The sequence below is a fragment of the Diospyros lotus genome, chromosome 6 (genome assembly GCF_014633365.1).
Source record: "Diospyros lotus cultivar Yz01 chromosome 6, ASM1463336v1, whole genome shotgun sequence".
In the NCBI taxonomy this organism is placed as follows: Eukaryota; Viridiplantae; Streptophyta; class Magnoliopsida; order Ericales; family Ebenaceae; genus Diospyros; species Diospyros lotus.
Window position 1 is genome coordinate 46,069,942 of NC_068343.1, and position 14,428 is coordinate 46,084,369.

The 14,428-nt window shown below is 36.8% G+C and overlaps 1 protein-coding gene across 6 annotated transcripts in view; it reads right to left on the bottom strand.

The window, feature by feature from the left end:
- The window catches only part of LOC127803852 (transcription factor IIIB 60 kDa subunit-like), a 123,170-nt gene that overhangs the window by 102,669 nt on the left and 6,073 nt on the right, over positions 1-14,428 (bottom strand). For all 6 annotated transcript variants that reach the window (XM_052340431.1, XM_052340429.1, XM_052340428.1 and 3 more), the window contains exons 5-8: positions 13,203-13,288; positions 13,034-13,110; positions 7,184-7,240; positions 6,924-7,036 (exon numbers count right to left, since the gene is read on the bottom strand). In XM_052340431.1, coding sequence (XP_052196391.1) covers positions 6,924-7,036; positions 7,184-7,240; positions 13,034-13,110; positions 13,203-13,288 — 333 coding nt within the window. The remainder of the gene's footprint in view (positions 1-6,923; positions 7,037-7,183; positions 7,241-13,033; positions 13,111-13,202; positions 13,289-14,428) is intronic.

Here is a 14,428-nt window from a genome sequence, read left to right on the forward strand (position 1 = left end):
ACTAAGTATCCTATTTCTAATCATGTGACATGTGCACATTTATCTCCAGATTTCAGGGCTTTCACTGCTATGGTGGATGAAGTGTACATTCCGAGGAGTATTAATGAGCCATTACAAATACCAAGCTGAAAAATGGCTGTGATGGAAGAAATGGAATCATTGAAAAAGAATGGCACATGGGAAGTGGTAAGCCTACCCAAACACAAAAAGGTAGTAGGAAGCAAATGGGTTTTCTTAGTAAAACATGAATCTAATGGCGCCATTGAGAGGTATAAGGCCAGGTTAGTGACCCAAGGTTTTACTCAAACACAAGGTATAGACTATGAAGAAACTTTTGCACCGATTGCAAAACTTAATTCTATACGAGTATTGTTATCTCTTGCAGCAAATTTAGACTGGGAATTGCATCAGTTAGACATTAAAAATGCTTTCCTCAATGGAAGCGTAGAAGAAGAGATTTATATGAAAATACCTCCAGGTTTTGAAGAAGATGGGAAAGTTTGCAGGTTAAAGAAATCATTATATGGGCTGAAACAATCCCCTAGAGCATGGTTTAAAAGGTTTAGTACAACCTTAAATCAGCTAGGATATCAACAAGGACAATATGATCATACACTATTCACCAAACATGCAACTAATGGTCTAAAGACTATTCTAATTGAGTTCGTGGATGATATTATTATTATTATTAGTTAACTTAGTTATTCTATTATGAGGGATGTATATTAGTCTTTTGTATAGGCTAAGTAGTTAGCCTTGTAATTACCGCCCCTATAGTTTATAAATAGGTGGCGAGAGGCTGAAAGTTGGATATAACAAATCATTCTACTGTTTTCTCTTAATACTAGTGAGGCTGTCGAGAGAGAGAAAGGCTTAGAGGGAAAGTTTGTCTTGATCTTCTCTTGTATAGAAGGCAGAGAACTTGTGTGAAAGAGAGAAGGAAGGTTCTTGTACTCTTGTTCAAGCGGTTTCTAGTGGATTTGTCTCTCGAGAAAAGGCTGGATGTAGGATTGCCTTTTGCAGTCCGAACCAGGATAATTCTGCACCTCTTGTTTGGTTTGATTGCTCTTTTACTTATATATTCTGTTGTGGATTTGATTTCCAGGTGAGGAGTTAAGAGAGATTAGCAAACTTAAGTATTGAATCAGTTTCTAAGAGCTCCTAATCATAACATCGGGAAACTAAGGTATTTCCTAGGGATGGAAGTAGCAAGGAGTAAGGAGGGTATTCTTATCTCTCAAAGGAAGTACACGTAGGAATTCTTAAGGAGACCGGAAAGCTCGGGTGCAAGCCAGCCAATACTCCTCTAGAACCTAATTGGAAAATGAAGGAAGATGGGACAGAGAAGGCAATAGAGAAGGGAAGATACCAGAGGTTAGTGGACAGGTTAATTTATTTATCCCTTACATGACTTGACATTACCCATGCAGTGAGTGTAGTGAGCCAATACATGCATATACCCACTAAGAAACATCTAAATGTTGTTTATCACATTCTAAGATATCTTAAAGGGTCTCCCAGTAAGGGCACCTTATTCAAAAAGAATGAAGATCGAAGAATTCAAGGGTTCATAGATGTTGATTAGGCAGGCTCATTAGAAGACAGCAAATCAACTTCCGATTATTACACAAAACTACGGGGAAATCTTGTGACATGGAGAAGCAAGAAACAAAGTGTAGTAGCAAGAAGCAGTGTTGCAGCAGAGTATCGAGCTATAGCTCAAGGTATATGTGAGATAATATGGTTGGAAAAATTCATGAAAGACTTAAAGATATCAAAAACCAAAACCTACAAGGCTATATTGTGATAGCAAGTCCGCCATTAGTATAGTAAACAACTCAGTTCAACATGACCGGATGAAGCACGTAAGAATTGACAAGCACTTTATAAAGCAAGAGATTGAAAGTGGTGGCATTAATCTGGTGCATATTCCTACAAGTCTACAAGAGGTAGATATTCTCACAAAAGCAATGAACAAACAAGGCTTTGAGGCAATCAGAGGCAAGCTGGGAATGAAAAACATTTATTCACCAACTTGAGGGGGAGTGTTGAGGAGATATATCCAAAAGTAAAGGAGAAAATCTGATAACGCTCAATCCGAAAAGGAGGAAAATCTGCTAAAGTTATTCCCTAAATATTAGGAGGAGATAAAGTTGTATCTATTACTAAAGATTAGGAGAAAACTTAGGAGAAATCTTCTCCCAAAATTTCTCCACTTATCTGTTGTTGTAATTTGTATTTCAAGTTCCTAGATTTTAGGATAGTTCTGTCTCTTTAAACACATTATGTATCATAGCTAGGTGTGGAACTGATTTGATTCACCTGATTCCCTAAAGCTTAGTATTTATCCCTAGTTTATCTAAGCTTGTTCAGTAACCTTCTGTTGTTCTTGTATTTGGTAAAATGCAAACATCCTTTCACAACGTCTTATCCACCACCTTGGGTTCTCCCTTTCGAAGAGCAGAATCTCCAACTTAGGAGCAGGAAAATTCGCTTGCAATTGGTTAACTAGTATACCATGCCTCCTATCTCACGCGTTATCTACCACTCCTTCCGTGTTAGAGTTTTGCATAGAGTCAAATTGGATCTAGAAGAAATGATGCATGCAATCCCGTGAAGGAGCTCGCCCGAGAGACTGAGTAATGTAGGATGTTTTTTCTTATGTTCATTATAAGGGGCATTTTAGACTTTTGTATAGGTTTAAAATAAACCCTCTTAGCCAGCGCCCCAAACCTCTATAAATAGAGGAGAAAGGCACCAGTTCGGATATCCAATTCATTCTAATTATTGAGAATCCCTTGAGTGCTTGAATGCAGAGAAAAGGAGAGAGATTGTGAGAGTTGATCTTGGAGCAATCTTGTGTAATCTCTTGGGAAGGTTGTACTTGGGAGCGCTAGAAAGAGGGATTGTTGGGACTGTGTACTGCATTTGATTTGCTGGTTTCTAGTGGATTGTTGTGCGCCTAGGGCAACTGGATGTAGGGCCAAATATTGGCCTGAACCAGTATAATTCTTAGTCTTCTTGTGCGGTGTGTTTGTTCCTTTTACATTCTGTTAATTTTTGTTTCTGTTGTTTATTTTTTGTTCTTATATTTCCATTGCATTCGTAAGTGTTGGAGAGGGCATATGAGAGGGTTTTTCTTGCTTAAGGGTATAATCTAAGAGTCCTAAAGTTAACATTCCACCTCGAACTCAAATTCTGATGCTCCCCCTGGTGCATGCTCCACACCCGCACCCGAGAGAATGGGTTTCGTCCTCTCCCTCGGGGGAAATCCCAGCGAGAGCCATATCGGATGTGGGAACGCGAACACCCTCATGATTTGCTGCATTTGCTCCATCATCTGTTCCCGAAGCAGAGCTCCTTGCTCTCAACTCTCAACCCACCATCTCTCCATCGCCTGCTCAATCCGAGCGTTTATGCCTGCTTCAATGGAGGATTCTAGATTATCCATTCTTCCCTACATCTCCGTCATCATCGCTGATACTTGCTGTAGCTGGGTCTCTATTTGTTTCATTCTCGTTTTGCCGGCCATGTTATTGCTATCTCCTAACTCAACTACACCCAAGAACACCGCTCTGATACCAAAGTGTCAGCTCCCAAGGATCTGATTGTTATGCTCGATCATTGCTCTGATCGAGAAAAAGATAAGAGAGAGAGAAAGAAGATGCAATAATCAGAGAACATTCATTAGATTGTCATAACCGAATGATTAGGTCGCTTATATAGCTGATGCAATTCCCATCATGGGCATAACTGTTTGAACGAGATGGAATGTACTAGCCCCTCAAGCAATAACCACTTGAGTACAACCTCTGCCACTACCTCACTAATTTAACACAATCTATTACTTCTTCTACCATAAGTATTTGAGAATTACAATAGTATCCCCTTAAGTAACCTAGGACATAACACTAGTCTGATCATCTCAGAGTTAATAACCAAAATAGTCAAAACCAATAAAGAAACACTTTCTAGCCTTTAGGATCAAACTTATCTTTGTCGTCAAAAGTTACGAACACATATGAAACACAACCAAAGGTTCTCAGATGTGAAAAGTTTACCTCCTTTCTAGTCCATGCCTCTTCAGGTATCTCGAAGTCCAATGGAATTGAAGGTCCTCAATTTATGGGTAAGTTGTTGTGTCAATTACATCTACCCAAAATGCTTTCGGCAATCCAAAATGTATTCTCGTGCTCCTTGCTCGCTCGTTCAAGGTTCTATTCATCCACTTAGTGTCACTATTTTGTTTTAGTGTTCCAGGAACCGTCTTGATCATTTTGATCTCATTTTCTGAACAAAATGACTTGAACTCTTGGCTATTGTACTCCCCACCATTGTCCAACCTCAAACATTTGATCTTCAGACCATTCTAATTCTCGACTTCAACTTTCTACCTTTTAAAAGTACCAAAACATATCAGATTTATTTTTCAGAAAATAAACCCATACCTTTTCTACTAGAATCATAAATAAAGGTGACATAATAGCATGAGCCTCCAAGGGAATTCACAAGGGTTGGTCCCTATACATTTACATGCACTAATTCCAGTTTTCCCATCTTTGATGTCCTTCCAGCCTTTAAGACATTAACTCTTTTATGTTTCCCATAGATCAAGTCAACAAACTTTTAAGCAGATTGCTTCCCTTTTCACTCATGTGCCCAAGCCTTCAGCTCTATAGCATCAAACCACCACAGTTAGTCATTACTATTGTGTCCTTACTTTCTGCAGTCATGTACAGAGTTCCCACCTTACTACCTCATGCCACAACAATATTTCCCTTCGTTATCGCCAATGATTTACTTACAAATACTATTGTGCATCTATCATCATCTATTTGAATCATGGAGATCAAATTCCTCTTGAGACGTGGAACGTATCTAACATTCTGCAATTTCCATTGCATTCCGTGGGCAGTCTTTACGCAAAGTTCACCTTTCCCCTCAATGTCCAAAGGTTCATTATATACAAGATAGAGCTTTTCAAATAGACCTTTTTGAAATTCCCAACAATGCAGTCATATCATAACTCTTAGTGTGGAGTAGAGTGAAACAACAAACATGAGTCTAGAATCCAAGATTCAATAGGACTGTCCACAAAACAAATTAGGGCATCAGCGATTTCTTCAAAGGTTATATTTGTTGACTCGTCATACTGGTTTTGATTTTTCTTTTTCTTCTTCAGTGCCCTACACTGACTCATGAAGTGGCCCTTCTTATAGCAATTCCAGCAAGTGATATCTCTACGATTTTTATACTAACCCTTTCCCTTTGATTTTGATTGCCATGGCCCTGATTATGACCTCATTGATGGCTCCTTTCTCTGCTTTCAATACTCAAAGCAGAACCAGAAAGTTCACCTAACTCTATTCAGCAAATATCCTCACTAAGAATCAAATTTCGAACATCATCTAGATTTAACTCAATACTCCTCGACAAACTGCTCACTGCAGTCACTGTTGCAAACTAACTTTCTAATAGAGACAATAATAGAATTAATGCTTTGACTTCATCATCAACTGTGATTCACCAAACTCAATTGAGTCATAATTACATTGAACTTGTTGATGTGATTTGTAACTAATTCACCTTCCCCCACCATCAGATTGAATAATCAGCGCATCAAATAAACTTTGTTTGACACAGATGGCTTCTCATACATAATTAATAACGCCTTCATCAAATCTGCTATGGTCTTCTCGTTCACAATGTTGAATGCTACATTTTGTTCCAATGTCAACCAAATGACACCAAGTGCTTGGCAATCTAACAGAGTCCACTCCTCTAGCTTCATCCCTTCTAGTTTCTTTCCCAGCAAGGGTTGCTGTAACTTCTTCTAGTACAAATAATCTTCAATCTAAATCTTCTAGAACCCGAAATGTCTGCCATCAAAATTCTCAATCTTAACTTTCCCTTTTTCTGACACCATTGCTCCCATTGTTCTTTCCTAACGAGGCTCTAATACTAGTTGTTAGGGAAAGCATCAAGCGTCAGCGATAAAGAAAACTTGGAACAAAATCGCATGGCACAAAAGAAAAAATTTAAGTGGTTAGGTAAAGAACGCATACGTCCACAGCCGCATTAGGGTTTCTTTCACTATCTTTGAGAAGGTTACAATTACAAGCGGGACCCCGTGCCAGCTCAAAGTTGGTGTCATAAATCACATCAGGCTACACATCTCTAACATAAGGGGAGGGTTTAAGAAAGAGAGCAAGGTTAGGGTTTAAAAAGGAAGGGAGTCTACCTACTAGAAATAAAGAGTGCATGGGCTATGGATAGAGTCAAACAAGAAGGGGAAATAGAGATGCAAAAATGATCAAAGGCTAGAACAATGGGTGAATCACTGCAGAGGGGTGGGAAAGAAAAAAGGAGGGAGAGAGCAGGGGAGGATGGGACAAAGGTGACAGCTAACAACAGACTGATCAGAACACCAACAAATATGAAGAGCCAATTTGAAGTCAATGCTGGCAAAGGAACCCCTCCCATGAAATCCTAGAGAAAATATCCCAATTGGATTTTAAAGAGATGGAAGATGTTAAATCCCTTATGAGACAAAAGAACAATGCAAAATAATAAACATGGAATACAAAAGAATGCATCAAAAATAGCTAAATTTAGGCGAAAATATTTTCATTACTGCTTCTCTTCATATTTCTCATTTCTTGTACCCTTTCTACTTTTTCAATGAACTTTTTTTCCTTTTCTAGATTGTAATGAATTTTTTAAATTCAAATATATTATCAAGGATTCTCTAATCTAATGAATATATCTTCATATGTTGGAAGTAAACAACCTTCATTTTGCTTCTATGAATGAAATTTACTCGTAAATATGGTATACTATCAGACATGAGGAAAATATGCCTCGTGGGCATCCATTTGACAATCAAATATAAGAGCTATGTGACTCTCCCAGCAAGTACTTACGGTTTGCAAATCTATGAATGAAAAGGCTAGGGTCTACAGGTTTTTGAACAATGGGGTGCTCCTCAAGGCTTAGCAATTTGCATAGTTGTAAGAATGTGCCACCTAGAACGTATCTGCAACACAATTTGGATAAAATTTAGCAAATGTTCATTAGAATGAAGATTGGAAGAGGAAAGGTAAACTATAAATGTTAACCAAAAAGAATGATAACTTAGACAAAACAAACAATGAGAAGTTAATCACAAATTAAAGTTTCTTACACATTTATTTTCAAGAAGTCAGAGAAATCAATAAGAAGAAATGGCTTTTTATTTTCCCTGCACAAAATGATCCAAATTTAGTATAATCACAATTTTTTTTTAAGAGTAAACAGTAAGCAGCAGACAGTAGAAGCACTTGAAAGATTCAACTGATAGAAAAATGCTAAATTGATCAACAAGATATTCATCCATATAAATTAGCAACAACAACAACATATCCAGCCTTTATCCCACTATGTGGGATCGGCTACATGAATTCTAGATTTCCATGTATTTCTGTCTTTTGTCATATCCTCATTTAGATCAATATATTTCATATCAAATTTTAATGTCTCTCCCAAAGTTTTCTTGGGTCTACCTCTACCTCTTTTTGTGACTAATTGTTCCATTTCATCAACTCTCCTCACAGGAGCGTCTCTTAGTCTCCTTCTCACATGACCAAACCATCTTAGTCTAGTCTCTCTCATCTTCTCCTCGATTGGCACTACTCCTACCTTATTACGAATAACTTCATTTCTAATTTTATCCTTTCTTGTATGTCCGCACATCCATCTTAACATCCTCATCTCCGCTACACTCATCTTTTGCTCATGCTGGTATTTGACTGCCCAACATTCTGAGCCATACAACAAGACTGGTCTTATAGCTATCCTATAAAATTTTCCTTTCAATTTTAATGGGATTTTACCATCAGATAACACCCACGATGCATTTCTCCATTTTAGCCAACCTGCCTTAATTCTATGTGCGACATCCTCGTGGATTTCTCCATCTTTTTGAATCACTGATCCCAAATATCGAAAATGGTCTTTTCTTTGTAAGATTTGGTCTTCTAATTTTATTATAACATCATCCACTCTTACATTTTTACTAAATTTGCATTCCATATATTCTGTTTTCTTTCTACTTAATTTAAATCCCTTAGATTCTAAATTGTTTCTCCACAACTCAAGCTTAGTGTTCACTCCTTCTTTTGTTTCATCCACCAACACTATGTCGTCTGCAAATAGCATACACCATGGCACATCTGTCTGAATATCTTTAGTGAGTTCATCCATTACTAGGGCAAATAAGTATGGACTTAGTGCAGAACCTTGATGCAGTCCTATTGTAGTTGTAAATGGTTCAGTATCCCCTCCGCATGTTCTGACCCTTGTCTCTACACCATGATACATGTCCTTAAGTGCTTGTATATAGGCTATTTTGACTCCTTTCTTCTCTAAAACTCTCCATAATACTTCTCTAGGGACCCTATCATAGGCCTTTTCTAGATCTATAAACACCATATGTAGGTCCTTCTGATGATCTCGATACCTTTCCATTAGACACCTCAGTAAATATATAGCTTCCATTGTTGACCTACCAGGCATGAAACCAAACTGATTTTCTGACACCTTTGTTTCCTTTCTGAGCCTCTGCTCTATTACTCTCTCCCAGAGTTTCATGGTATGACTCATTAACTTAATTCCTCTATAATTTTCACAGTTTTGAACATCTCCTTTATTCTTGTATATAGGAACCAAAGTACTCTTCCTCCACTCATTTGGCATCTTTTTTGATTTAAGGATAGCGTTAAATAGTTGCGTTAGCCAGGAGATGCCCTCTTCTCCCATGCATTTCCATGCTTCTATTGGTATATTATCTGGTCCCACTACCTTATGATTTTTCATCTTTTTTAATGCTTGCCTTATTTCATTTGAACTTATGCGTCGATAGAATGTGTAGCTCACATTCCCTTCGGAGTTACTAAGATGTCCCAACCTAACTCTTGTGTCACCACCATCATTGAATAATTTTGTGAAATACTCATTCCATCTCTCCTTAATCGCTCCCTCATTTACTAAAACATTTTGATTGTCATCTTTTATGCATTTCACTTGATTTAAATCCCGTGTTTTTCTTTCTCTTGCTTTACCTAATTTATATATATCCCTTTCTCCATCTTTTGCATCAAGTCGTTTATATAAATTCTCATATGCTTTTGACCTTGCTTCACTAACAGCTCTTTTTGCTGTCTTTTTTGTTTCTTTATAATTTTTTTGATTTTCTTCATTGTTGCATTGATATACTGCCTTATAGCAAGTTTTCTTATTTTTAATTTTCAATTGTACCTCTTCATTCCACCACCAAGACTCCTTAAGGTTAGGGGCTCTACCATTTATCTCTCCAAGGACTACCTTTGCTGTGCTTCGCAGAGCATTAACCATTTCTTTCCACATTTGATTTGTCTGTCTTTCTCCATTCCATTCCCTTCTACCCCTTAATTTTTCTTTGAAGATTAGTTGTTTCTCCCCTTTTAAATTCCACCACCTGATTCTTGGATTTTGTTTTATGTGATTTTTTCTCTTCCAATTTCTTACTTGGACGTCAAGTACTAGAAGTCTATGTTGAGTAGTCAAACACTCTCTCGGTATCACCTTACAATCCCTACAACATAACCGATCCTCTTGTCTCATGAGGAAGTAATCTATTTGGGTGCTTGAGGTGATATTTTTATATGTGATTAAGTGTTCGTCCCCTTTTTTGAACCTAGTATTGGTTATAATGAGCCCATATGCCATAGCAAAATCTAGGATAGATTTACCCTCATTATTAATTTCCCCGAATCCATACCCTCCATGTACCTCTCTATATCCGTTTCCGTCTCTACCCACGTGCCCATTTAAGTCACCTCCTATAATCACTTTCTCTCCTCTTGATATCATTTGTATGAGTCCCTCTAGGTCCTCCCAGAATTTTACTTTTATCTCATCACCTAACCCCGCTTGTGGTGCATATGTACTAAAAATATTCATAGTCATTCTTCCTAGACTAATCTTCACCATAATAATCATATCCCCTATTCTCTTGACATCCACTACCTCATCTATTAAGCTTTTATCCATAATAATCCCCACTCCATTTTTCGCTCGATCAGTTCCTGTGTACCATATTTTATATCTCGCTTCTGATAAAGTTTTTGCTTTTTTCCCTACCCATCCCGTCTCTTGAAGGCACATAATATTAATTTTTCTCCTAATCATCACATCCACCACTTCCATAGCTTTGCCTGTTAATGTTCCTATGTTCCATGACCCAATCCTTAATCTATAATTTTGTTTTTAGCCTTGACTTTAGATTTGATTTTGTTTTTGGCCTTGACTTTGAATTTGATTTTGTTTTTAGTTTTGATTTTGATTTTGGTTTTGATTTTGATTTTGATTTTGATTTTGATTTTGGACTAACTTCTTTACCCACATCCGTCCAAGTAAATGCGGGAACCCTTGCTCATTTATCACTACATCCGGGCGCCGATGCAGCGGCCCTAGCTCACTTGTCACTACACAGGGGCAGTGTAGCGCGTCGCTATGAAGGGTTACGCCCACGCCCAAACGATTTTTCATAATTTGTCTAGAGTTCATGTTTTGGATCCGACTAAGTTTTACGTTGGCTGTCGGCTACCTAACACAACCCTCCTCCTTTATCCGGGCTTGGGACCGGCAGTGGATAAATTAGCAAATCAAACATAATGGCTTGGCATTAATAACATTTTTCACATTAACAAGAATTTATTGCTTTAAAAGATTTCAAGAAATTCATATGACACTAGTAATTCAGCAAGGTAAGCCCTTGCATGCCACACCCAAAAATTCACCTATAGTAACTTAGCAAGGTAAGCCCTTGCTTGCCACAACCAGAAATTCACTTAAGAACAAAATTTTTGACTCGCCTAATGAACTTCCTATAGGAGGCTGAGACTTCCCCACATTTATGATGGAGTTATTACCTACTGCATATGGTCCCCAACAAACGAAACTGACAAAAGAAGTCACTCGCAATGCAAGTGATTTATTAAAATGTTTAGGTTACAGATTTGACAAAAATGGGATTTAGCCATGCCAAAATCTGCATAAGCGTATAATTGCAACATAAGCAATTCAGCGAAGAATATTCCTTTCAAACTTATCTATGGACACCACACAATCCATGTTGTCAACTCTTTACTGATCCTTGTCCTAGCTAACACAGTTCCAGTGTCAAAAACATTTTTCCATATGCAAAGTAACAATGCCAAATATGGAGAAGCAGGCAAATCAACACGGAGGTGATCATAATCTAATTCTCCGATATGTATTGATCACAATATTTTCATGTTTCAATAGATATTAGCCCTGCCACAACTTGGTGACCTTAGTTAGCCGGTCAACAACATATCAAGCCCGAATCCCACTGTTTAGCAGGTACTTTGATAAAATATTATGCGAGGCAACAGATGTGGAAGGGATTTAAATACTTTGGCAATGCCATGCTGGGAAAAAAAAAATCTATTCAATAAGATTAATTCTAATCTTCAAGCCGTATGGTTGTCAATTCATTATTGGATTTCATTATCCTTAGAATACTCTCATATGGAATTCATTTATATTTTATTATCATCATCAAAAAGCTTTATCTTGCACAATGCCACACTGAATAAAGTTTTCCCAAGCAAATATAATATAATTTCATCACTTGTGTTTTTCAACAAAAGCTTTACTCACAGCTAACTTCATTTTCGTCTCCATGCCTCTTATCTATTTACTGTCTGTTGGCTCACTTAAATCAGTTTTTATGTTTTTCAAATCTCAACTAACATTAAGCCCAATTCATCCATCTTCACAATCCGGTTGATTTTTGATAGGCGCATTTTGTTCAAATGGTCATTTTTCATGCAAACCTAATTATCAAAATTGTCTTGTAATCCTTCAATGTCAACTCTATTTACTTATTGGTAAGATCTTTATCCTTTGGTAAGTAGAATTGACTTGAAAACAATTGTTCTTTACTTTATTAATTTGCATGGCAACTTGTCCTAGAATGGACATTATGACTACGAAATAATACAAGCTTTGTTGTTCAAGGATTACTTGGCCTAGTGCTTAGTATTCTTTTGGGGCCATGTGGTAGTCAGGATTCTCATTCTAGGTCATGAGAAAAGTTCATTTCCAAACATGTTCAAAATATGAGCGTAATAAAGAAGGATTTAAGACAAATATATAATCATACAAGAAAAGATAAAATTAGAAATTAGATTCTAAATAAGGTGAGGGTGGCTCCTATTGAAAATAAGACGCTTGAGACACGATTAAGACAATTTTATCATGTGAGAAGAAGACCAATAGAGGCTCACATAAAGAGAGTGGATGGAAAGGAACAACTCTTTTAACAAAATAAAGTATTAAGAAACATGGTAGGAGACTATTATGTATGATAAGGTTGTAGATAAACTAGTGGAACTAAAGCTTGATATGCTGTTGATTTTTTTTTTCTTCTTCCTATTTATTTTGGCTAGATAACAAGAAATATTACACTAGGATATTTAAATTTATTTAAATGGTATGGTAACTTACCACCTATCTTACTTTAAATAATCTCTAAAAACCATAAATAATTAAAATAAAATTAAAAAAAAAATCTGAAGAGGCACTGAGCACAACTTCCTAAACTGTTTCCCCTATTTTTTGTTCAATGTTGTACACTTATTACCATAAATGCTAATTGTTACTAGGTTGTCATTTTCTTGTGATTTCAAGTTGTATCTTCTATACAAATTAATTGCCTTTTAACACTGGCTATAAGTCAGGTTAATTCTTTTTTGCATTCACATGAAACCACCCTTTAAACTGCTTTTGTCTTCATTCACATGAAACCACCCTTTAAACTGCTTTTGTCTTGAAGAAGGTCCACTGCCTTTTCACAATTTATGTTCATAGTTACAAATTCCAGTGAATTGCAATTTCTGTTTTGTATCAATTTCTTTTGTTTTTTCAACATAAAATTTATACACTAGCCTACAAAATTTTTTCTCCATTATCAAATAAGATCCCTTACCGACAAGCGATGTAAAGGCAAGTAGCCTCAACTAGCTCCCTCCTGCGCCCCCTAGTGAAATTTCGTTCAAGTGCAATCTTCAAAATGTATAGTGAATTCAGAAATCAGGCACTTGATAGAAATTGCATATATGTTAATGATAGAGCTACTCAAATGTGAAGCATCACACCGTATAGAAGGCTACAGCTGGACGAAGAACAATGTCGGCGTCATCCATTTCCAAGCCTCTTGCCAAGTTGTTTATATCATCATAAGCTACAATAAAAATGAGTTTCACAGTGGAAACAGTATGTAAATGTCAAACTACACCAGTTTTTTATGTATACAACTAATTCAAAGGCTCCAAGTTAAGCATATTGAAAATCAAACATATAGAATGTAAGTTTAGTAAAGTATTAGGTTTAAATGATGTTGCGATGGAACTTGAAGATCATGTTATTCCTATAGATATCTTAGGATGTCACTCACATAAATAGTGAAAAAGTTCATCAAGCATTTTATGCAATCATAAAACTTTTTTGGAAGTAAAAGAAAATTTCCATTGAAAGGCTATAAGACAATCTTTGTTGTATGGTGTCAAATATTTGGCAATTAGGTACTAATATGTGCAAAATATGAGTGGCTATAAGACTATCTTTTTTCTAGTATTAAATGACTTTTGAATCTGTTTCATTAAGTGGAATTTTGTGCAAGATCTATTTGTTTGAATATTCTAAAAGAAGTTGTATTTTAGACGTCTTACAGATCATGTGATTTATCTTTTTCATGTTAAATATGTTTATTATTTGTCACAACCCTAGGATTTGATTAAGGATAGAAAGGGAAGTGAGAAGAGTTCACGAGAGAGAGAGAGAGTAGAATTTGGAGGGAGAGATTGAATAGAATTAGGGAGAGAAGGGAGGGAATAGTGCAGAGAGAAGGAATGAGAGAGAAATTGGAATTTCAATTATCATTCAACGAGAATCCCATCCGTTTACAGCAGCCTTATATAGGCATATTTGTCTCCTATCAGCCTTGCACATACACCTATGTGCTCCTAACTAATTGTTAAAATATCCAAAACAAACTATTCTACCCTATTACAATAATACCCCTTTATTGCTCATAGGGTCATGAAAATTCCCCCCTCCCTTAAGAGAGTTCTTATCCCCAAGAACTTGCCGCAAGTAGCCATTGCTCTTCATCCAATTCCAACCTTCTCTATGCGGATCATCCTCCTTTCTTTCTTTCTACTTCTAGGCCTTTTCTTCTCCCTCGTTCCTGAGTGTCCAAGATCAATCTCTAGGGCAATCTGATAGAGTTCAAGTTCAGTACCAGCAGTAGTTGTTCCTACACCTCCATGGTGCACCACAATTGCACATTGAAAGAATAACCAGTCATGAGGGCTATTATCCA